Here is a 25,035-nt window from a genome sequence, read left to right as displayed (position 1 = left end):
AATGAATTTTGATCGATTGTATTGCAGATGTGCCTTTATATATGGTCGCGAAGGTCATCTGGAGACGTTTACCAGAGAGATGCAAGACCGTCTGGTAAAGAACGTGATCGAACCTATGGCATGCAACGGACTGCGCACCATCTCCATCGCTTATCGCGACTTTGTTCCTGGCAAGGCGGAGATCAATCAAGTTCACATCGACAACGAGCCCAATTGGGACGACGAAGATAATCTAGTGAACAATCTCACCTGCTTGTGCATTGTCGGTATTGAAGATCCAGTGCGTTCCGAAGTACCGGACGCAATTAGGAAATGCCAAAAGGCCGGCATCACCGTGCGCATGGTGACGGGTGACAATATAAACACCGCGCGATCCATCGCGCTTAAGTGTGGTATTTTCAAGCCGAACGAAGACTTCCTCATTCTCGAGGGTAAGGAGTTTAATCGCAGGATTAGAGACAGCCAAGGCGAGGTGCAACAGCATCTGCTGGATAAGGTGTGGCCAAAATTGCGAGTACTGGCCAGGTCGTCGCCCACCGACAAGTATACCCTGGTAAAAGGCATCATCGACAGTAAATCGAGTGAAAGCCGCGAGGTCGTGGCGGTTACCGGTGATGGCACGAACGACGGTCCAGCCTTAAAGAAGGCCGACGTCGGCTTCGCCATGGGCATTGCCGGCACAGACGTTGCCAAAGAGGCGTCCGACATCATACTGACGGACGATAACTTCTCATCGATCGTGAAGGCGGTCATGTGGGGCAGAAACGTCTACGATAGCATCGCCAAGTTTCTGCAATTTCAACTAACCGTCAACGTGGTTGCCGTGATCGTCGCTTTCATCGGTGCTTGTGCCGTGCAGGACTCGCCGCTCAAGGCAGTACAGATGTTGTGGGTAAACCTAATCATGGACACGTTAGCGTCCCTCGCCTTGGCTACCGAAATGCCTACGCCCGATCTACTCCTCCGTAGACCGTACGGTCGCACAAAACCACTCATTTCCAGGACAATGATGAAAAATATTCTCGGTCAGGCCTTGTATCAGTTGAGCGTAATTTTCACGCTTCTTTTCGCCGGTGAGTATTGCCTCCTTTGGTCCCCCTTCCTTGTGATTTCTCGATTCCTCGTTAGTCTGTCTCGTCGAACAAACAGAACGTTCTAAAAACTTCCGCGATTGACTGCCGCAGGTGACCTGATGCTCGACATCGACACGGGCCGCGGAGTGGCAGCGGCGGGAGGCGGACCCACGCAACACTTCACCGTCATCTTTAACACGTTCGTCATGATGACTCTTTTCAACGAATTCAACGCCAGGAAAATTCACGGTCAGCGCAATGTCTTCCAGGGAATATTCACCAACCCCATCTTCTATTCAATTTGGATCGGCACATGTTTGTCGCAAGTAAGTCGCACAAGACTATATCTACTCAACCTATATGCGACATGAGAATGATGTTGTTGGATATTAAATCTTCATCTACGATCAAACATCCGGAATTTGCAGTGAGCTTAAACAAGATACAATGAATCTATATATAACTAATCTTTATTAACAAAATGCAAAATAACGGTTAGTAGTTCTTGTAACATAAACGATATTATTTTATCATTTTTTTTTTTCTAAAATAGAGCCGTTTAATTGTTTTTTTTAGGTGGTCATCATACAATACGGTAAAATGGCATTCAGCACCAGAGCGCTCTCGTTAGACCAGTGGTTGTGGTGCCTGTTCTTCGGAATCGGTACGCTAATATGGGGCCAAATAGTTACGACTATTCCTACACGCCGAATTCCCAAAATTCTTTCGTAAGTTAAAATTATGTACTCTTATACACATAAACACGTTTTTTTTTGTTTGTTCTTTGAGCACAGAACCGAGGTTTGTTGCAATAGAAAGAACACGAACGAAAAGATAATTGCTCATAATACTTTTTTTTTAGAAGAAAATGATTCTTCTTTAAACGGACGAGATTATTTTTATTGTTATTTATTTTTATAATTTGTCAGTTTTTTCTTCAATAATGAAAATCTTGATTAACTAATTAATGAAACATATGCACATAATTGTTTCGAAAGTAAGCTGATCATGGAAATTCTTGTTTCTTGCATTATGATGTTTCTTGATATGTAAAGATCACTGTGTAAAGGTATAAAAGATGAAAGGCTTTTTAATAAGTAAACTGCCTTGCGATCACTTGATGATCATTGTGAATAATACCATCAATATATCGACATTGTGCTGAAATCATAACGCTTAAAGTAATCGATTTTATATCCAATGATCTATTATCACATATGAATTAGCATCTTAAGTTTTCGTCTCATTAGTGGTAGATGCCTTTGCATGCCGAATCTTGAACTCACTCGTGCTAATCTGTATATATACATACATATAATACACCACACGGCTAGTAACAGTTTTATGTCGAATTCCCGAAGAATGTTGTCTCCCAATGTTGAAAGCATGCGTGATTATTTCGCTTTGATCTATGATTGATATCTTTGATATAAATCTGTAAAATAACTGTAAAGTTATGCAAAATACGGTTTGACGTCCTTGCGTCAAGGTATATTAATTGAATCGAGTCTGTAATTATACAAAAGAAAATTAAATATAAATTATATATTTAATTGGGACACTTTTGTATTTAACAAAATTATGTATATATATTTACCTCTGTAACTTAAAACAAAATTATTGTGAAGAATCGTAATGTGAAATCAATCGTGACTAAGTAAAAATAATCGCGCGCGCTTAGACAAATCCCATCCCGGGTATTCCATCCCTCGCTCCTCGCAACCTTGGGAGTAGTTTACGTAACTTGGCCTTAAACGTTGCATGATTACAACCGTACAGTCGAAATCTACGTACTTGTTTGTGTCGAGTGACCGATGACGTGCGCTGTTGCACTAATCAAAATCTCTAATATTCAACGAGGCGGATTAGAAAACGACAAAGGCGCGAAGGCGAGAGCTTAATTCAATTTAATATAACGCCGTCGATTAATTAATAATCAATTGCGCGCGATTTTTTTTTTGTGCGTGAGAAACAATTCGTGCAATTAATTAATGCTTATTAATACACACACACACATACACTTTTACTCGATTCGTTGGATTTATGCGGTCTCTATCTTTCTTTTTCTCTCTCTCTTTTTTTTTCTCTATTTTTTTTTTTTTTGCCCAACCTTTTCTATCTTTATCTCTATCTATTTTTGTCCCTTTTCTTACTGTTCTTAATCGCTATCTGTACTTTCTCGTCTATCGTATATGACACGTACACGATCCGAGGACACACGCTCTCATCCATAATCTTGTCATAATCCTTTTCTTTCTGCTCATCTGATCATACACCTGTCCGATCCAATTGTAACCGGTGTAAAATTTCGATGAGATCTGTTTCCAATACTGTAAAAAGTGCAAAAGTGGAAAAGATATTTTCATTATCGAGAGAGAAAATATATAAGGATGCCTCGCGTGTTTTACCACGTCGAAATTCGAACTCGCTGATTTTACAATCTCGATCATCGCGCTTGTAGCACTTTTTTGCACATCACCATCTCTTCTCTTCTACCTACTCTCTTTTTCTTCCTTCAAAGCTAATTCAGCTCCTAATTCTCAAAAGAATCACGGCTCGATGCGTAGCCGCATACGAGAATCTCCCTCTCTCGGGAGGGAGACGCAAGGGAACATATATAATCTCGAGTCGAGAATATACACGCTTTTTTGCCACTATAATCTCTCAGTATATACGCGAGTCGAGTGTGCGACTATAAAATGTTACACGAGCAGAAGGGTCAGCTAACCAAAGGTTACAGGGAGTGCTCTCGCGCGAAGCTTTTACCGCCGAGTGTAGTACGTGCACCGCTTGATAACACAACGGGACTGCCCCGGCTATTCACTTTGACTACGTGTGCGTGCGTGTATGTGTGTGTATGTATGTATGTATATGCTGTGTGTGTATACCGTTTCGTAGGTGAATAGAATCCCGATACTTCCCTCGTATATACTCGTACATACATACGTCCATCGCGTCCTGCATCGCGCCAGGACGACGACAAAGACCGATGACGAACACTGTTAGCCAACCAAGCAGAATGTTGTCGGATTGGTTCCTGATTACGCGTGTTTGGTACATTATACAGCACGTTTTTTTTTTTTTTTAATGATATCTGAATCCGATGACTTGATGTAATCTCTTGTATTTTTGATAATTTTATGCTGGCATTTCTTCTTTTTTTTTTTTTTTTTTTTTTATCAGCGGAACAGATTGGCAGGCGTTAATGATAACGTTACTATCGCCGCGCAACCGAAACCGGCCGATACAGCATTTCGACAGTCGCATAAATCCGCGATCGATCGATAAACAGCGCGGTCAAATCGTTGCGAGGCGGAGAAAACGCACTTACGACAGCGCTTGACAGCTAGGGTGAAGGAACTTTATCTGACTGGCGACTATCCCGATAGCGTAACGGCTGCGCTAACGCGTTACGTGGAAAAGTTACGACGTCTGGCTTTCCGTACTTTCGGCCTAGTTTAGGCGAGACATGTCCCCCTATCCATCTACTCTCTCCGGAAATTTCTTTGCCTGTATTGTCCAAGTGGGGCGCGAGGAAACTGAATTTTTTTCTGGAATTTTTTTTTTTTTTTTTTTTTTTTTTTAATTTTGTGACATTCTGGAAAACAGATCGCTTGACGAAATAAAAGATTCCGCATATTCCTCATGGAAAATTGTCTCCCGGTGGATTTCATTAAAACTTTGAATTTTGTAGTTTACGAATTCCACTGGGAAATAATTTCCATGAGGAGTGTGCGGGGTTTTTTACGGACCGACCCTCGACATACTATCATTATCTCGTCCGAGTATATTATTCTACACGAGAGCTACGAGCTTGCGTGCGAGCCTATAAATAGCAACGATGGGCGACGCGTAGTCGCGATGGTACTATATGATTTTCGCGTTTGTGTCGTTCAACAGGTAAGGAGAAAATTCGCGTTGTTTTACAACACCAAGGCGATCGACGATCTGACGCAAAATTGACGATATACCCCGAAAAAAAAGAGAAACGAATCGATGAGGTACTTGCAGTAAAAAACCAACGAAACGGAAACACAACATTCCAACGCTGATATTCTAAGCAAAGACGGTTGCTTATCAAAGTGAACCGTGCTTTGCGTACTTTGTGCGGATTGCACTAATTACAAAACCTAATCGCGAACTACGCTGAAGGAAAGTGTGCAAAAATCGACGCATCTAATGTAAAAATGCTGCATTTTGATGCATTTGCAACGATTCTCTGACTCATCTCGCGTGCATATATAATCTTGCATATCTTTTCTTCTCTCTCATTCTTCTTTCCATTTACTTCTCGCATTTCTTCGCTGCGCTCATTATCCGTTGTAATATAGAACGCTGAAATAAGCAGCAAAACTGGGAAAAAGTTTCGCACATTTAATCTAGCTTTACACTAACATTCTGTATCATATCATGCAGAATACACTTTCTTGCTCACGATATATCCGCATCACCATCCATCCCCTCATTTATTGGCTCATATATACAGATTGTTCATTAATCAACTTGTTTGAAATAATTTTTAAAAACTGAAATAATTTTTCTTTTATCGGATACCGAATCGATATTTTTTGTATAAAAAAAAAAACCCCACTTCTTGAAATCCTTATTAAAAGAAAATTATTTCAGTTTATTTCGAACCTCATCACGTAACCCTAGCACCAAACACTCTGTATCTTTTTTACATTTTTCTCTAACACTGTCAATCTTTGCCGAGTACCGCATATTTTCTCATCGCGCATTCACACACAGTCTGCCATTATCTTGCCATTGCCTAGCTTCATCACCATTACCGCTATTTTTTTCTCAAATCATCACGCGTAGCGTTAGCGTATCGTAGTAGATTAGGGATTCTGCTAAAAGGAGCGAGGGGAAAACGGTGTTGGGTGGTGTGCAGTGCGCCGAGGAGAGAGAGCCGGCGGCCGTAAAGAAACAAACAAAAAAGAGAGAAAAATTAACAAACAGTATAGCACACCGTTCTTTTCCATTCAGTTTTTTAACAGGAAGAAATCCGAGTGATGAAGAAATGGTTTCATGTTTTTTTCAAAAACAGATGGGGCCGCGGCCAGCCGGATGATATCGGCGCGATGAATCTAGGAGACGAGAATTTCGACCCAGACTCGGATAAAAAGCCGCGCGCAGGACAAATTCTATGGATCCGTGGTCTAACACGGCTACAGACACAGGTAACTATCCCTATCTCTCTCTCTCTCTCTCTGTCTCTCTCTCTCTTTCTCTCTGTCTTTCTTTCTCTCTATCTATCTCTCTCATTCTCTCATTATCTCATCACTCAACAAAAATCAATATTCTCTCGATTCCTCTATCACGAATACAAAAATGAAACCCAACAAAACCGCCTCCGGATCCAGTTTCCGGTTCAGGTGGCAAAACCACACACGGTTCTCTTTAACATTAAGACTTTTATAGGACTCTTTCTTCTTTTTCTTTTTTTTCTCAACAGGGCGCGCGCTACCATTCAACGTTTATATTCACGTTGAACATATACGCGCGTCCAATTTATTATTACGTCTCTATCACTATTATATTATTATGTACTTATATTATTACGTTACAGAATTGAATCCGAAACTACTATTATTACTGCCATTACCATTATTATTACAACGACGACATAACATAACGAGACGAGCCGTTTCAGTTTTGATGTTATCTTGGTTTGCATTTTCATTTGAGTTCTACCGCGTAAAGAGAGCCGCGCGCGTTTTTCCACCACACACCGACCGATCAAACCAATAAAACCGACGACCGTGCGATAAAAGTGTCTCAACAGACGACTAAAGTCGATAGACCCGATCGTTAACCGTCGGCTCGAAAGAGAGCACGCGGGAAACGATCGCTGAAGGAAGAGCAAAGAGCCACCGCGAATTTTCACACGACAACGAGACACTCGGTGCTCTCTCTTTCTCTCTTTCTCTCTTTCAGAGACTCCAGACACCTCTTTGTCTTTACTCTAATTAGGTACCACATTCATGTACATATACATATGTATATAATATATAGACAGGCAAACACAATCTCCACATATAAGTCTTCGCCGATAAGACTAGGTCTAATCTCTCGATGAGGTCATTATCTCGGGTAGGGAAGATCGATCCGCGGGCATTGATCGATCGGTCGATTAGGGTGATAGGACCGAACGGAGAGAAACGACAAACAGAGACGAGATAATGCGATTAACGTAAAAACCAGAATAACTCGTATGACTCGACCAGTGTCACTGATCGCGCATGCACGACTCTTCGACGAGAACGACGCACTGATAGGATTGACGCACATACACACATACACACACCAATACACACATAGAAATCTGCCATAGTAGACGCATAGCTTGCTCTCCGCCCGTATCCCCCCTTTACGCGAGTACCGGAGATGTGGGAGAGACAAGGGATAGTTGGGATCGGATGAAAATTTTTTTGTCATATAGTTAGCACAAAGGATCAGCTGTGATCGAATAAATACATACGGAATGATCCAGTCACGAAACATGAAACATTCGAATATCTCTCTTAGACTTGAAGATACGAAAAATATTTTTCCTGGATTTAAAATATTAAAAATTTTATTCTAGACATTTCTTCTCTCTCTCTCTCTCTCTCTCGTGTCTTTTCTAATCTAAGAGACGTATTCCCCTGTATTCTTATTTCATGTTGTCGTACTACTCTGTATAAGTGTACAGACAGATAAAAAAACAAGATGTGAAAAACTTAGTAAATAACGCAGATTCCAAAATCGATTATCTATTTCGTGATTAATCTTTTTCATGCAAATTGGATAGCGAAACGTCCGTTTTGTCCCAACTTTCTCAAATGCGTCTTTTACCGTCTCTCCCTCGTCCCCTTTTTTAAAAGAAGATCGCGAGTGTCGTGACCAATATGTAGGGAGAACCATCAGCATCACCGGTTTGAGTCGAGTCTCCTGATATTATGTATACTTTCTACGTCGACGAGCTTTCGAGACCTGAGCACGTATATTACATTGCGTATATATATATTTATATATTTATATATTTATACGTTCATCTCTCTCCCGTACAGCTTGCATCCACAGTAGATCTCCACAGACAGCCAGAACCAACTTAGCAATGGTCCACGCAGTCTTCAGCCCTAATATATCTTTCTTTCTCACTCTCTCTCTCTCTCACTTTCTTTCTGTTTATGTTTCTCTCCCCCCTCGCCCCTCCCCCCCTCAATCACTCATACTCGATTTTTGTTCCCTCCACACCGTGTCTCACCCTTACTTTACGCTGTCTATACATCTCTAGTCCTCGTGAAATTACATGTCAGACGTCTTTCATCCACCTACTCGAGGTTTTTCGAAACCCCAAAGTGTGCACACACCATTCTTGTCCGAGTCCAGTGATCGATGTCATATATGTTTCGCCGATCGACAAACTCGAATATTCTCTCCCGCAGGGATTTACCCTTTCAAACTGTTGTCGTGTGAGGTATACCCCCTGTCCGTTTACCCCGTTTCTGAATATCCGCCGCAAGTGACGTGAAAAGCAGGATGTTAAATCGATCTACGTAAGCAATAGCACTTCGTAGTAACTTTCTTCGCCAAACTTTCTTCCTCGCGGAGATATGTCTTTATACCGCTCTATATAACTTTTCTCACTCCACTACGTTAAACGAGCCCGGTCCCTTGCGTAATGCATAACGCCGCGCGGAAACTCGCGACTAAAGTAAGGTAGTCTTCCTTATGCATATAGCGTTATACAATATCTAAATCCGCCTCTTATACGGAACATGTAATTAGCCGGTAAAACGAACTTTGATTGTTACGCGTTTCAAGACCGAATAAAAGATTCATCTGCTCGCTATTGTCCTTAGCGGCCTTAGCTGCTGTCGTTCCTATCGATTTTACGTTGAAGCGGAAGACTCTACTGTCTAAGTTAAAGTAGACGTTGCCGAGAGAACGACGTTTGTACATGTGGATTATATATGGCATTATATATCTGTTGATAATATCAGGTTATATAAATCACTATAATATAGGTATTATATAAATTATATGCATTTATTTTTTTGCGCAATTAAAAAAAAAAATATATCAATTGCGACGATAAAATCACGAAACGACGATGTCAATCGGCGATCAGTCTCATCTGTATGATGATTAGTATATTCCAGGGTTAATGATTGTGGTCAGTTTCTCGTCGAAGAATCCTTAAAACATTTGATATCACTCTGTACGATGATTGCGCAGTGAAGTAGTAATTTTGTAGTAATGTCAAATATTTATTTATTTGTCTGTCTATCTATCTGTCTATCTATCTATCTATTTATCTATCTGTCTGTCTATCACTTTGGCGGCTCGGGCTGTAGCGCGACAAAGATAACGACATCGCTGGTCCGTTGCAGCTGTTACAGCCGATGTGATAAAAAAACGGATGCACGATTTGCACACAACGTTGAGTAAAAACTAAAAATTCTAGTCCAGCTAGAGAGAACTCGCGACGACACGTATTATTTCCTTTCTCTCTCTCTCTCTCTCTTTCTCTTTGTCTGTCTCTCTACCAATTTTTCTATTATATATATATATATATATAGCTACACTTCATACTGTCTATTGTTGTCTTTATATATTCTCTTCCTCTTATTTTCTCTGTAACTTCGTCTGTTTCGCACAGTCAACGGTCGATAAGTATTCAATATCACGAGAAGCACACGTTAATGGCTTAGTAAGACAATATAAAACAAACAAAGAAAAAAAAAAACAAAAAAACAAAACAGAAAATCGAACAGACAATTAAGATAAAAGACAGAAAAAAAGTGATAAGATGACAAAAAGAAAATACAATACCATGGAATGTCACGTGAAGCTAATGATGTAAAACTGGATGTGTCACCTACTTTCAGACGAGCAATAGAACTCTGGTGCAGAATGTATCTGTGACAGGCAGATCCCCTTCTCAGGATTACTACATGGTTAGTCCGCAAGTCCACTATCATCCGCAAGTTTGATCATTGTTTGACCGTGTTATAAATAATAATCTGATTAACCGTTTCTCTCTATATTTATCTATACGTCTATATATTTTTATCAATTTTTTTCCTCTGATATATATTCTGATTTTTTTTGTTTGCGACACTTCGCACTTTGATCAATATGTATACTATGTATTATGATTTCCTACAAGCAAACTTTTTCAGTTTGCCTTTTGTGTTTTCTATCTCTCCCTCTCTCTCTGTCTCTGTCTCTCTTTCTATCTCTTTCTTCTACTACTCCACTACTACTTACTGCTACTACTACTACTATTACTTATCTGTCTTTCTACACACGTCTCACAATGTCTGCATTTTGTTTAACAAGTAAGTGCTTGCGGACTGCGAGTCTCGATTAATATTTTTCGCCCGTGTGCTTATTATATATATATATATTTATATATTATTACTATATATATATGCGACACACCCATCTTTGTGGTTGATTTTAAATTATTCTCCACAAATTAAAAAAAAAAAAAGCGAAAATCAGCAGCCAGTATATACATATATATATTATTAATCTGTGTATATATATATATATATATTGTGGCGTCGAGCAATTTGCATTGCCATTACGCCATTGCGGCAGCTAACAATAACGCTCCTGTTGTTTTTTTTTTCTCTTTTTTCTTGTATCACTATTACACCTGTCTTTCTGTGTCGCGGGATACGATCGCGCGTATCCGATCGTGTATATCTTGCTTCTCCCGGTGTTACAATTCGTCCTCTGTGTCTCTGTGAAACGAGAACCGCTTAATATAATGGGGCGCATGTTCGGTAAATACTACACGCTCCCGTTCACGCGTGACAACGAAACAACCAACCAACCACCCCATACGCGGTGTGGATTGGACCACACGCTATCGTTGTTGTCGCAGCCCGCGAGAGACACATGGCTTTGATGGCGTTCGATGGACGTTATTACGATTACGACCGTTTTGGCTGCCGTCATACGCTTTTCTCTCGATTGTCTCTCTCTCTCTCTCTCTCCATCGTGTCACTTTTTGTTTTTGCGTGTCTTTTCTATTTTATTTATTTTTTCTCTTCTCTCTTTCTTTTCTTTTTTCTCTTCTTTTTTTCCTTTTTCTTTTTCTTTTTGTCTTTTCTACACACTTTCCTCTCTAAAGTGTTGCATGTACGTGTATGTGTGCGTTTCTCGAAGACGCTCGTCAATTGACCGAACAGAGAGGTCGAGGACGAGCCGCGCAGCTTTCGGAGTGACGTGATCAGAGATGTGTACGGCGCTAACTGCGGTGTGTGCTATTCGTTTCTCGATGCAGCGCTGTTCCCGGAAATGTTAGTTAAAATTGACTGAGGTTTCGGTGATTCCTTAGTCGAGTCCAATCCCATAGTCGTAGGTATTTCGCTGGTTCTTACTTCTGGTTCTCTCCGGTTCTGCGTCTTCGGAAGGAGACGCGGAGGATCAGTTGAACCCCAGTTAACGTTAATTAACGTTCCAAGGAACGGCTTACTAAACACATTAGCCTCTGTTAAACATTCGACAAGTCTTTATATTTTTTTTCTGGATCTATGTTTCGCTTTCTTGTGCGTGCGTGTGTGTGTGTGTGTGTGTGTGTGTGTGTGAGCATCATCTTTGTCTTTCTTTTTCTTTATTTCCGGCGTACGACTCGCCCGGTCGGCCGGCTTTTCTCCACCTAACTATACACGCGACGGGTATATTCGCTTTTCCCGTCTCACATTTTCTTTCCGTTTTTAATTATTGCAGTGTGAGCATTGCTGTGATGATTAACACGTGATGTACGATGTTATTACCGTACGTTGTATATCGATGTGTGCGCGCGTGTGCCATGTTTATTATTGTGCGTTTCAACGTACAACAATGTGTATGTATACCTATATGTATATTCATATATATTGCATTGTGCGTTCTATATCGACGTGAGCGATAACGCTCGGAAAACACCGAAAAACGCGACGGCTTTTTTTTTTTTTTTTTTTTTTTTTTTTGTATACGCATTTGTCTCGCAGTTACGTGTTTCGAATTTTCGCATTTTCGATCGTCGAGTCTCACACAGTTTTCTCTCCTATACATCCTTTTTTAAACTTATACGTCGAACTTTTTTTCTCGCTATTCGAATTGCCATCAAACGCGTCAATCAATTTTATCGACGACACCCATTATCTGTTCTTCAGAATTTAAAGCGGCGCTTGATTCCGATTGATTATCTCTCTCTCTCTCTCTCTCTCTTTTTCTCTCTCTCTCTTTTCGATTATTTGAACGACTGGAGTCAATGGCCAACACGGATCTTGGTGCCTCTTCTTGATTAGAATATCGCTCGACAACTGTCAAAATGACCGCAAGTCTGATGAATTTAACTTATCTTTTATTAACTTTTATTTAGTCAGCAGTCAATTTTGCCTTAACATCCTTATTTGTAATACTAGACTATTTGATAGAAGAATAAAAGGGAAGAACAATTATAATCTTGAATATTTAAAAAAATCAGAAACTATTGGACATAGATTTTATCCTTTGTCAATTTATCGGAAATAGTGTCTGATCAATGACGGCCTTTTTAGCGATCTAAAACAGTCGTTAATTCCACGTAACGTTTAAATTGCTTGTACAATGCGACACTCGAATCGTGATAACGACGTGCACCTCTTCGTGTTCCACGACTTCAGTCGTGCTCCTCTTTCGATCTCTCGCAAAATTTTTCTCTCTCTTTCTTTTTTTCTTGTTCGAGAGAGAAATCGCCTCTGCTTTTTGCACGAGGAGATTTGTGGCGTGAAAAGCAGTGAGAAAAAAAAAGAAACGTGAAAAAAAACGAGAGAGATTTGCGCGCCACGTGTCAATTCATCCGTCGACACGAGGGGTGGGGGGGAAATAAGAAAAGATACCTAGACACACACACTAGAGACGAAAATGGAGAAAACGCGCGGAGGGGAATCATTAGCGAACGCCTATGCAATCCGCGCGGCAGAAAGAGTCCGGGTGTGCTAAATGAAACGTAGTGTATGATTAGCGAAAGTGAAAAAAGCGAGAAACGAGACTGATGGTTATAATTTGTGGTTTGTTAGCCAGCGGAACCCATTCGAGAGACTGAGGTATAAGGGGGCGGCAGATTCTTTTGCCCGCCGCCACACTTATCCTGTCGGAGTACAAACAAGTACGTAGCTCATGTAGATGATCGCCTGCCGTACATATATAATACGTTGTTACAAACATCAGAACCCGCCAGTACGCGTGTTGTACCGCATATATTATATATATTGTACCTTACTATATATCGTCATTCACGACGGATCGTCGACGTGCGTAACACGTGCGCGTGCACGATGGAATGTCTCGCCGTCTCTTGGTCTCTCTTTCTCTCTCTCTCTTTCTCTCTATCTCTCTCTCTCTCTATTTCTCCCTCTATCTGAATTTTACCATGATTTCGTCGAGTTCAGATTCTTATGCCATAAACGCGCAGAAATATGATCTCTACGTCTATCACACATACACACACGAACATATACAATGAAAAATATTTTAATATTATATATATTTATAATATAAAGTATTTTAATTTTCTTTTTTTTTTGACCTAACCTAACGACGTAAAGAGGTATTTTCTCTGCGCGTTTGTGACATCAAAAGTTGAACCTTTCGAGACTCTAACTCTTTTACGATCTCTACCTTGGATCGCTCTTGAATCGATCCTTGTAAAGATGGAGACTCTCTTACTTAACGAGGATTTTGATAATGATTAAATGATTACAATGACGACGACGACGACGAGTATCGTCGTGACGACGATATGTGGACGCTCTCTCGTTTTCCCGAGGAGTGTCTCGGTGCGATGTCACGGCGGCGACGATTCGAGATATGCACGGATATGATTACATTGAACGAAGTGTCACACTAATGTGTTTTCTTTGTGTAGCGGGGGGGTGTGGGTTGCGGCCGGTGGACCCTCCCCCGTTTATCGGGGACCGCGATATTGCCCGGCAGATCCACCGGCCCACCCGCGCTTTCTGTTTCTCAGTAGTATAGTGTCTGGGTGTGCTGTGTGTTTTTGCGTATCCATCATCGTTGGCTCCCCCACCCCCTTCCTTCGTGTGTAAACCTCGACGCAATTTGTTTGTGTCGGTTTTTTGCGGAACTTTTTTAAAGTGTCGTTCGCGTACACTTTTTCCTTCTAACCGACGTGCATTTTTCTTTTTTTTTTTTTTTTCTTTTTATAACGATAGAGGTCGCTGACTTTCATCAGCGCGAGTATACGACACTAAGAAGTTTGGTTTTTCACCTCAAAACCAATTAAAATCCTCCGAAAAAACGCTTTCTCCGCCACTACCAGCATCGATCAAACTATATCCTTTTCCTTCGTGCTAGGGATGGCTTGCGCGTCGATTTTGACTTCCTTTTAGGTCAGAGATCGAGGTTTGTAGGAACCCTCGAGGATTGAGGTAACGTGTCAGTCATAGATCTCGATGGTGTTGCTTTATTATGATGATGTAGGAGGAAGGGTTGCAAACTTGAATGAAGTAGCATTGCTGCATCGTGCGCACTTCCTTCTTTCTCTTACGTATCGGCGGTATCCTTAATCCTAAATGCGTTGCTATAGATCCGAGAATAGACGGATTATCAAAGACCGAATCGTGTGAACGGGTCTCTTTGAGAAGAAATCTCGTTTCGTGGAAGCTTCAATTGAATTCGCATCCATTGATGAGATCAGCTATAGCCGCTAAACGCGCACAAAGAGTAGATTATAATCTACTCTTTGTGCGCGTTTATTTATTTATTCATTCATTATTCGTTTACTCGGAATTTTTATTTATCACGTGCAAAACTTTTTCTAAAATAATCGACGAATGAATTCAAGGATCTTATCGCAATTTCTTACCTTTGAGTCTTCTAATATGTCTGCTTAATTCTCACTCGGTCGCTCTCGATTCAATAATACTCAACATCTCGCAGTCGGTCGTCCGGAGCCTCTCTCGAACGACAGAGTCGGCGAGCGGACACCGACAGGGGACGATCCTTTCGTGGCTATGTTAAACAACTGTATTGAAGTAAATAGATAATATTTTGGAAAAATATAGGAGATAGTATTTAATTAGAATTATTTCTGTTTAACCACGAAAGGGAACAACCATCGTCGTACCCGATTTGAGCTCCTCTATTCCCATCTTTGTTAGTGCGTGTGTGTGCGTGCGTGTGTGTGTGCACGGTTGGCCAATTTATGCATCGCCCTTATTTTCTGTTTGCCCGAGGTCTAACACCGCCGTTGTTTCGTATCGAGTGCCAATTAGAGGATCTAACACGTTATACCATGTGATTTGTGTTGTGGAAAGAAAAAAAAAACAATAAACGTATCTCGTCGATCGAGCAAATGTCACGCGAGTGTTGGCATGCATTTTTCGTTATTACTATCGCGACCATTGATAAAGAAAACCTTTTACGCATCTCTTCGATATCGGAAAAGTCAGAGCCAGATCGAAACCTCCGATTCGATTCAAAATTTATCCTGAAATTATTTCTCTGAAATGATTTGCACTCCTTATTTCGATTTTGTTATCTCTCCAAATGGAATCTTCGGTTTCTCAAGTATTTCTTTCTGATTTGGCCTTGACTGCAATTTCTCTTTGAGAGCATTCGAGAGTATTATATTAAACGCGAACTCTCTATCGCGAAAACGACGAGAGACTGTTTTAAAATCTATTCTGAATCGTTTCTACATATATCTAGCAACAGAACATGTCTGATCACAGCGTATAAGACCTGTTACGTATTTACAGTAGAGGAACGTTAAGTGTTGAGAAACCAAAACACGTTGTGTGCCAAAACTAACTACATGCGTGAAACTAATACTATAGGAGGATTATATTGTACTTAGGAGAAGCAACTGTGATCCACCCTGTCTTTCTGTGTCACGAACGTGTATCGTACCGTATTTCCGTTTTAGTGCTCCTTTGCTTTACTATTACTTGTACTACACCAACATTACCAATCACACTATATCTGTCTCTGTTTCTGAACTTCTGTCTTACCCCTTATTATACTCTCCAAGCCGTAGAGGAGCGGTTACAAGCGTGCGAATGCTTCGGCAGACTCGCTCGCGAACGGTTCAGGACTGTTGCGGACCATTCCTAATTGGGTAACTATTGCGTATTCCGTTTGAACCCCCGCGATTGGCATTCCCGCAGTCGCGAATCCCTGCTCGTTTTTCTTTGGCGTTGAAAATAGATTGCAGAGCAATCACTAACGAGGGGTAGTTGATCCAGCATGTTCTGTAAAAAGTTCTTTTTGTCGATTTATTAATTTTATTATAAAAATTATGTTATTAAAAAACTATTAGCATTTTTTCGTTTCCTTTAAGGGAATGATATGAATTGACTTTATCGACATGAATTGACTTTAAATCTGGTTGAAGTAATTTATTAAAAATTTAACTGATATTGACCGATATTGTTAAAATCGAATATCGGATTAATAAATCCCATTCGCCATTACTAAGTATCTAGATAGTTGCTATGATCTACTCCTCGTTTGCGATTTCCCTCTCAAGCCAATCTTAGATAGGAAGAGATGACGCTCGTTATTAGCGTCCTTAACATCTTTATCCGAGAATGAACGAAGGGAGGCTGTCTTGTCTGCGAGGACATCCGCGCATCGTCCACATTCAATCGTGTTGGTCCCCGATCCGATGATCACTCCATCACGAACCCCAAACGAAGCCGTGTAGGTAGGTACGCATAAAAGTGAAGTAGAGATTGTGCGCATGTGATACCGGTAATCGAGTCTGTATTTCTAGCTTGCATTACACGATAGCCGGTGATACAGCGAGATCGTTGGAGGAAATCGAAAGAAATCACAAAGTGTCTTATATATATCCCCCCGTACATTAAATCGATCCGGTTCTATTTAGCTCACGAATTCGGGTGAAATGCAACCAAGTCGACAAGCGAAGATACTCACGTCACAGACGTACAAAAAGAAAAGAAATATTTGCGATTAAAGAAGTAAATATAAAAAAATTTACATATATAAATTAAGCAAAAAACGCAATCTATATATCCATAAAAACACAACAGCTACAAGAACAACGACAAGACCAGAACGTCGACACTCGGGGGACACTGAATAAAGAAAAGGGGAACACACCATATTATAACACACTTCTGCGCGAAAAAGAAAAAAAAACGAATATACGGCGTGCTTGTATGTTGCTGGCTTGCCTCCTCGCTTCCTGATAGAACGTCCTTCCCTGTTTTTGCAGCTTCGAGTAATCAGAGCGTTCAAGTCGACTCTGGAAGATCTGGAGGAGCGTCGCTCTGTCCATAGTTTACACAGCTTACACAGTATGCGCAGTTCACGCAGCCACACCGGGCCCCGACCACTCTCTGACTTCACATACATTGACGAAGACTCGACAAACACCACCACCAACGCGCAGAACGCCGCCTACAAGTCCTCTAATAGAAGTGCCGAGCCGATGATGAATCAGGATTACGAGACAAACTACAGAGGATCCTCCAGGATGCAACAGTCCCTCAACAGCTCCGCCTCGCCGTTGTTGCTGAGTGTGACCGGGCCGGCCAACGCGTACAATCATCATTACACCACTACCAATACTACCATCACCGATAACAGATCCCCCACTAGTAACGCCCTCAATCAGCCCCTGAGCCCCAATCATATGGTGCAGATGAGCAGTAATAGAGACAACACCGGAAATTCCCTGCTTCTGAGCTCCAACAATTTGGTTCTACCGGAGCTGACCAAACTCGTGCACGAGACCAGCATTTAAAGACTTTTCTTTCTTCTCTGCATATCATTCCATTCCCTTCCATCCCTTTTTCTTTTCTTTTTTTTTTTCCTATCAGTTTTATCATCTTTGATTTATCCAAAGTTTTATCATTTAACTTTCTCTCTCCTCATTACATATCTGTCTGTCTGTCCTTCGATTTGATGTCTCTTATTCCAATATCTTTCCCTTTGTCACTTTTTTTCCTCTACCATGTAGAGGAACTTGTATATATATTCCTCCTGCGGTTTCATATGCACCGCGGGATCTCGCTCGAGATCCTGCAATCTCGTCTCGCTCGATCCGTGAGGCGAGGGAGAGTAACATGCGTTTATGCGTTTTATCTCTGTTCCTTTTCTTCTTTTAGGATCAATTATCATCCGTCTCTATTTTCGTCACTTTTTCCCAAAGATGTACTTACCGCGTATTTTGCTCGTATCGGTCATACCCTCAAGTACCTTTTTTTCTCTTCGATCCCTCTCTCTCTTTTTCCTCTGCCCCTCTGCCGGAAACTTCTTACCACTCGCTCAACGGGGACGGCGGATCTGATCTGATCTCAAAGAAATCGCAGCGCGCCAATTTAAGATACGCCCGCATACACACGAATAAGGGCGCAACATTCGCAAATCGCGGGCTGCTGCTTATATAAATAAAACCGAAGGCTACCGTGTACTTAACACGCGCGTCGTATCGTTGGGGTGGGATGGAAGGCAAGGAAGAGGAGGGACGGTTGCGAAGAGACGGGGAGATTCTGCTCCGCGAAGTATCGCGAATGGTTTGCGAATGGCACGTTCTTCGTGCATGGGTTATACACTGTCGAGTATGATATATACAGGGGTCCCGCTTTTTCTATCGCTTTTTTCCCGTATTCGACCAGTGTACCGGGTGAAAGTACTATTTTCCCCCCTTAGGATAGCATTCTGGAGTTTGTTGAACGACGGTGATATGGGCTGCGACGCAACCCCTATGGAAAAAAGAAATGAATATCTAACGATATGTCATTGCGCTGCACAATCTTGCGAAACGATGCTTTCGAATATTTTTTAAAATAATTAACGTTACTCAATTAATACGTAAACTTTCAGATTGATATTCGATGTCACTGACATCGCACATATTTTTATTAATCTTAAGTAATTCATTAATTTTCAAGAGAGTGTTATTACGGGATGTTTGTCAAGAATTTTTTGAAATTAAGATTTTCTATGTTTTGTCAAAAAATAATTCCTTATAGAAATTTTGACTTACATCTTTACAATAGGAACAACCGCATCCCTCAATCTTAAATGTTTTGGAGAGAGAGATATCGACAAGACATAATTTACAAAATATTCGTCCAATTGTTTGTTGCGAACCTGCAGGAACGAAATTACCAGCAGCCAAGCTGTAACGTGAGCTAGATGCCAGGGATAACAAACTGGAACAGCGAGAGCATACTCTACTACGATTTATCGGTCTTCCTTCCAGAGCTGAGGTACTTAATCCCACAGCGGTTTCGCATTTTCTCAGGGCGCCAGGACCCAGGCTCATCCAGCTGCCACCTCGTGCTTCCAGGCTTGCGCTGCTTTCAGGTCGCAGGAGGGGCGCGTCTACCTCTTTACCAAGCGCATTTCTCTCTGTCAAGGAGAGATTCACCACGCTGGCTTCCTTGCGTATCAGAGGTAGCTTGATGCCGCTAAATTTAGCCTTGTCGATCTTCTTGGAATTAACCGCGATCTTGGTGGGCGGATTGACGGAAGTCACCGAACTTGTCGCGGTACCCATATCAGTTAGCGGAGCTCGTCTTACGACGAGCGAGTGTAGGCTAGGCATCCCCTGTAGATCGGTGCCGGTTACAAACGACGAGGATTGCGTTCGCCGATCTCCTCGCGGCGGAGAGCTCCCTTCCGCGCTCGTCGTCGTTTGCTCACCGCGGACGATAACAGAACGCATGAACTCGGATAATCATGTGTACATGACGAACGAGACGGTGCACCCCAGAGTTGCACAAACATCGATAGATCTTTACGCTGTCCGTCATAATCTTCGACATTCAACCTTATCTCATGCACATAATTCTAGGTGCGCGTTAAGCTTTAAAAAAAAAAAATCACGTTTGACAAACATTTTTAACTCCGGTTATGTCGAATTTTCACTTTTCGCGTATCCGTATCGCGAAATTGACGTTATTATATTTGTCACGGAATTATATCCCGCGAGACGAGCATCCTCGGATTATTAGATATTAGACGTACACGAAACAATCACAACAGCTGATCGCGTTCGCCGTCTCGAGGACGGGCGAATTATTGTCACGTAAAACGACGTTGTACGAGGACGCCGTACATCACCTGATCACGGAATGCGGCAGTTTCTCAACGACGACGGTCCTACTGTCGCAGCGAGACGCAAACACAACGCGGATATCGTCGCAGAAATACGATGTGCTGCCCAGCAGCCCAGCTTCTCTCTCGTGCTGATGCGATCGCTAACTAATGATCGTCACACGCGATCGTCCCAGACGTCGCTCGCCGCTTTCACTATATTTCACGGTACATGAAACGCGTGTCCCACTCTCCCACGTCGTGTCGCCTATATCAACGCGCCGCGGTCTTCGCCAACATTTTTTTGAACGATAAACCGTTGCAGCCCGCGTATATATATATATATATATATATATAATGCGAAATCTGATATTAATTATTAAACGATTAAATCGATTATTTCCGAAGAATGACGATTGTATGCCAATATTCGTACATGAAAATAGTATTTTATCCGTATACTTGACAAATGTAGACAACGCTTAAATGCTTGTCCGCTTATCAATTAATCTCTCGTACAATTGTTTACTTTATATATTTATCTATTTACTTATATATATACTTATTTATTTATTTATCTACTGACCAATAATTGGTGATAAAAAAATAAGTAAAAGTTAAAGCTAATTAACTCTTCATGTGCACTTTTTACATGACAAAATTCTGAAGAATGAGAGAAACGAGCTATAAATGAAAGTAAGCTATATTTTCCGTCTTTTTTTTGTAAAGAAATAAGACAGCTATATTATATTGCAATAATTTTAATAATAGACATTCAAAATTATTATTACGTAAAATTATTAAGGATAAAATATTTTTTATAAATTTACATCTTTTTTTTTTCTCTCTCTCTCATTGTCAGTGTTGCAATTTTACAAAAAGTATGCGAGAAATGAGTTTGTTCAATTGTTAAATTTATTTCTTTTTTCTGGAATTGTGTCACTTTTTCTTCAATGTTCGCCAATTTGATAGTCAGTAATAATCATCTGTCACTCGTTTGCTTGCCTGTTTGGCATTGGATGTGAATGTGTCTGTTCGCGCGATATAACTAATGACGATCCGACCTGGGTCGTCGAGGATGACGATGACGTCATCAGGGACAATCTACCTCTATTGAGATAAATCCTCGCGAACTAACACTTGTAAGTGCTTTTCGCGAGTGCGACTAACAAAAGAAACGACCTTCCATCCCTGTTCGGATAAAAAAGACGCGCGTTTCGGCGCCGCTCAAGCGAGACTACCGCTCGATCGCGATCGACAATCGAAAAGGATATCCGAGAGATCTATTTATTACAAATCTTCCCACATATACATATATACGACGTGAAACGACGTCTTTCCCGTCTCGGGGCTGAATGTACTTACAGATATACTCCAATACTATTCCTCTCGGTTTCTTCTATTCTCGCGACTTTATCGTCGTTTTCGTGAGCGGGCTCAGTTCTACGGTATCTGAAATAGAAAGTATTACGAAATATTGAATTTTGAGATTGAAACTGAATGGGAAACGCGCGAAATCCTCTTTTGTAAATTTGGATACAGTACATTATTTAATTATCAATCATAAATAATTTTTTGTCAAATTTCTCCCTTTTTTGCTTTTAAATATATAAATTTCAAAAATTAATATCAAAATTTATGATTATTTGCCGATTGTATTGAGAAAAGAAATGTTCTAAAAATGTGATGTTGTCGAGAATAGATCGAAAAACGAGTTCTTGCTATTTTATTTATACTATTATATTATTTATGCTATTGCGTTAAAAAAAAATGGAATCTATTTACACGTGGGACCAAATGAGATCACTCCATGATAGTTCTGATCCCGGTCACGAGTCCTCCGCCTCGAATCCTTTCTTCTCGATATATCTTCCTTAATTTTGTGACTACCCTCAAGTATCATTCATCCCCCTCTCTCTTTTTCTCTCTCTCTCTATCGTCTCTCTATCTCTTCTTGCCTATCTCGAGAAAACCGAATTCTGCCAACGATCTTGACAGATAGGATCCGATCTCTATCTCTCACTTCACCTCTTTCTCTTTCTCTACATCTCTCGACTGCTCGAGACGAATCGCGGGGGCTCAGAGTGTTGGAAAATCGTCGTCCGATAGAGAATCCCGTCCCCACTTTTTCGTTCGAGTGAAAAAAAAAAAAGAAGAAATAAGACAAAAAGAGAAAACGTTTGTCTGAATATTCTACCGACGAGGAAGGAAATTAATAATTGTGACCGCGAATTATATATAGGACGGTTCGTTACCGATATTCTCCTTTGCCGAGCGACAGCGTCGAGTGTGTGATCGAGCGGCAAATATATAAGTACGCAGCGACGATGTCGTTACGGACGGAGAGACGGAGGAGCGCTATCGCTCTCGATATTGTATAATGTAAGTTTTATTCAATTTTTACGTATACTCTCTCTCTCTCTCTCTCTCTATCTCTCTTTCTTGTTACTTTTCTCTTTTATTTATGAATCCTGTAAAAGTAAAAATTTAGGGCCCGCGAATGTGCGCTTTCTCTAACGAACGCGTCGACCGTACAATCGTCGTCGACCGGCATTCTAGGGAATCGTCAACGCGATTTGAGTTCATACCCGTGGAAATTGAAACCGATGTGTAATTCCGATATATATGTAACTTATAAAATCCCGACGGTGCTTTATATCTTTTCTCGTCTCTATCCGCGACGATATTCGAGATGTATTTTTTCACGTCGAGAAAAATGTCGACTCTTCGTCGAAATGATGTCGATTTCAATTCCCGCTGGTACCTTTTTCCCCCACGCTCCATGTACCCGCGTAGAGGAAAATGGTTCGTCGCCTATGGTTGAAGAAATGTACTTAATCATCGGATCTCGTTATCTACTCTCCTTGGTCTATTTATCCTTTCGTTGTTCTTTCTCGCTGATTTAAAGTGACTCGAGAAACGGAAAAACTTATTCTACAGGGATAATCGGGGTAAAAGATTATAATATTTGATTAATCGTAACAATGCGAGAGATTTTGCATTGTTACAATTATCGAAATTGTTAAAAGTAATGATAGTGCATCAAAAATTTTTGATTTAATATTCGTTATATTAAGTTATTAAGAAAATATGATTTTTTTATTATTATAAATTAATGCGATTAACATCGTAGTTACTTCGATTGTCCCTCCCTCTCACTTTTTCCCACTTTTCGTTCCAAGATCGACGAGATACGCGAAGTTCGATCGTCGAAAGATGAAACGTGGTAGCCGAGAATTGTTTTTTCTTTCTTTTCTTTTCTTTTCTCTTGTTTATTTTAAATCGGTCACTTAATTACATATCGTACCGAGATCATTTTTGCGACTAATTGTCATTGATTTTTAAATGTGTCTGCTACTGCCAGCGCGTTGAACACACGTCGAGAAAAATTTAAATAAAGATACAAAAGATACAGAACTAGAAAGAGCTGTGAAAACTTAGTTGTTAGGTCTTCTCCTGGTTGCGACGTTTCAGCTGCCATCTTAAAATAACGCGACGTAAGGGCCCCCGCTGAACGGACGAGTTTTTTCGATCGGATCGATAATTATTTAGATCGCGAAATTGAAAATTTAATAGCTACGCACCGTATAGTACAAGTAATATAGTAATTGTACTAAATTTTGGAATAAAAAAAAAAATAAATCGCGAAAGTTGAAAATCGAATAAGAATAAAAAATCATAGAACATCTAATATATCTTTGAATTCTAAATATGATGAATGATAAATTTTAATGATAAAATTCTTATCGGTAAAAGATCCGCGCGGTTTATATGGAAAATAACTCGTGGCTACGGAAACTTTTAATTAATAGATTATAAAATGTCAATTCTTACAACTTGAGACCATTTGCCATTTAAATTGTACTTTGTAGAAATCCTTTATTCTCATGAAGGAAAATATTAAAATCTATTCTATTCTAGAATACGTGACTTCATATTTATAGGAGGAGATTCCATTTAAGTTGTCGAAACTCGTGGGATTGTAAAGGAAATGAAGATGAGGTGATCTTTCTAAACTCGCTTTCGAACTTTGAGAAGTTTTCTCGGCGCATCGGCGGACGGTCCTTACGACGTGGGTGATAAATCGAATCTTGACACTCCCCAATTACTTCAGTAGCATCGAGAATAGAATTCTGTTCGCTCTTGCAGCCACGTAAGGTCCGTATTACATGTCTCGTACAATGATTTGCCGCGCGCATTAATTAGTCGTGGCGATCTCGAAAATTTTTTATACAGCAATATAAATTCACTACAGTAATTCCATTATTAATCCAACAGATTATTAATCCAACAGCTTTAATTTTCATTTTAAATCAGATTTTCTATTTCATGCAATTTTCTTTTGTTTAATATATATAATATATAAAAAATATAATTTGTTATATTAATTGATATATATTATATGTGATCAAACAAAAATAAAGACGCTAAAAGAATTAATAAATTGCGAGCACTAATTAGTTAATGTATCCGTACAAATTTGCGCTCACGACAAGCGTATTATGGGCCTCACGAGGCGTAAACATGCTCGCAAAGCGACGCGAATCCGCGTATGTTCGGACGCGATACGTCGGTCACTACTTCCGGCGAGATCTTTTGCGGATCCCGATATAATGGTAATCGGTGATTCCCCTTCGGCCGATGCGATAAACGAAGAATCTCATTCACGAACGGCGTCGCTTGTGCGCGAGTGCGTAATCCGTGCGTAATCACGACTCGCGGTGATAAAAGTACGCGCGCGTGTCGTGAAAACTTAGGTGTGTACACCTAAGCCCGTATTGAATCGCGATTTGTAGCAAACGAGAGAAGACATCCTGGTTTTTAATATCGACGCATAATATTAGTCTGTTACTGTGAGGAAAAAAAACAAACTCTAAGAGCATATATATATATATAT

General features: G+C 40.5%; 1 protein-coding gene across 20 annotated transcripts in view; it reads left to right on the top strand.

Moving 5' to 3' along the window:
* Positions 1-25,035, top strand: part of LOC115237065 (plasma membrane calcium-transporting ATPase 3) — a 77,630-nt gene that overhangs the window by 38,203 nt on the left and 14,392 nt on the right. For 6 of the 20 annotated variants that reach the window (XM_029809865.1, XM_029809868.1, XM_029809867.1 and 3 more), the window contains 6 exons: positions 28-1,073; positions 1,185-1,399; positions 1,650-1,801; positions 6,124-6,256; positions 9,953-10,021; positions 17,308-17,838. In XM_029809865.1, the coding sequence (XP_029665725.1) occupies positions 28-1,073; positions 1,185-1,399; positions 1,650-1,801; positions 6,124-6,256; positions 9,953-10,021; positions 17,308-17,838 (2,146 nt within the window). Of the gene's footprint in view, positions 1-27; positions 1,074-1,184; positions 1,400-1,649; positions 1,802-4,973; positions 5,694-6,123; positions 6,257-6,645; positions 10,022-13,123; positions 17,025-17,307; positions 19,044-25,035 lie in introns of those variants that run through there. The other 14 variants (XM_029809876.1, XM_029809875.1, XM_029809877.1 and 11 more) reach the window with 11 other exon arrangements.

The sequence above is a fragment of the Formica exsecta genome, unplaced genomic scaffold (genome assembly GCF_003651465.1).
Source record: "Formica exsecta isolate Colony F162 unplaced genomic scaffold, ASM365146v1 scaffold27, whole genome shotgun sequence".
Lineage (NCBI taxonomy): Eukaryota > Metazoa > Arthropoda > Insecta > Hymenoptera > Formicidae > Formica > Formica exsecta.
The sequence above is the reverse complement of the archived record's forward strand: the minus strand, read 5'-3'. Positions and strand labels throughout refer to the sequence as shown.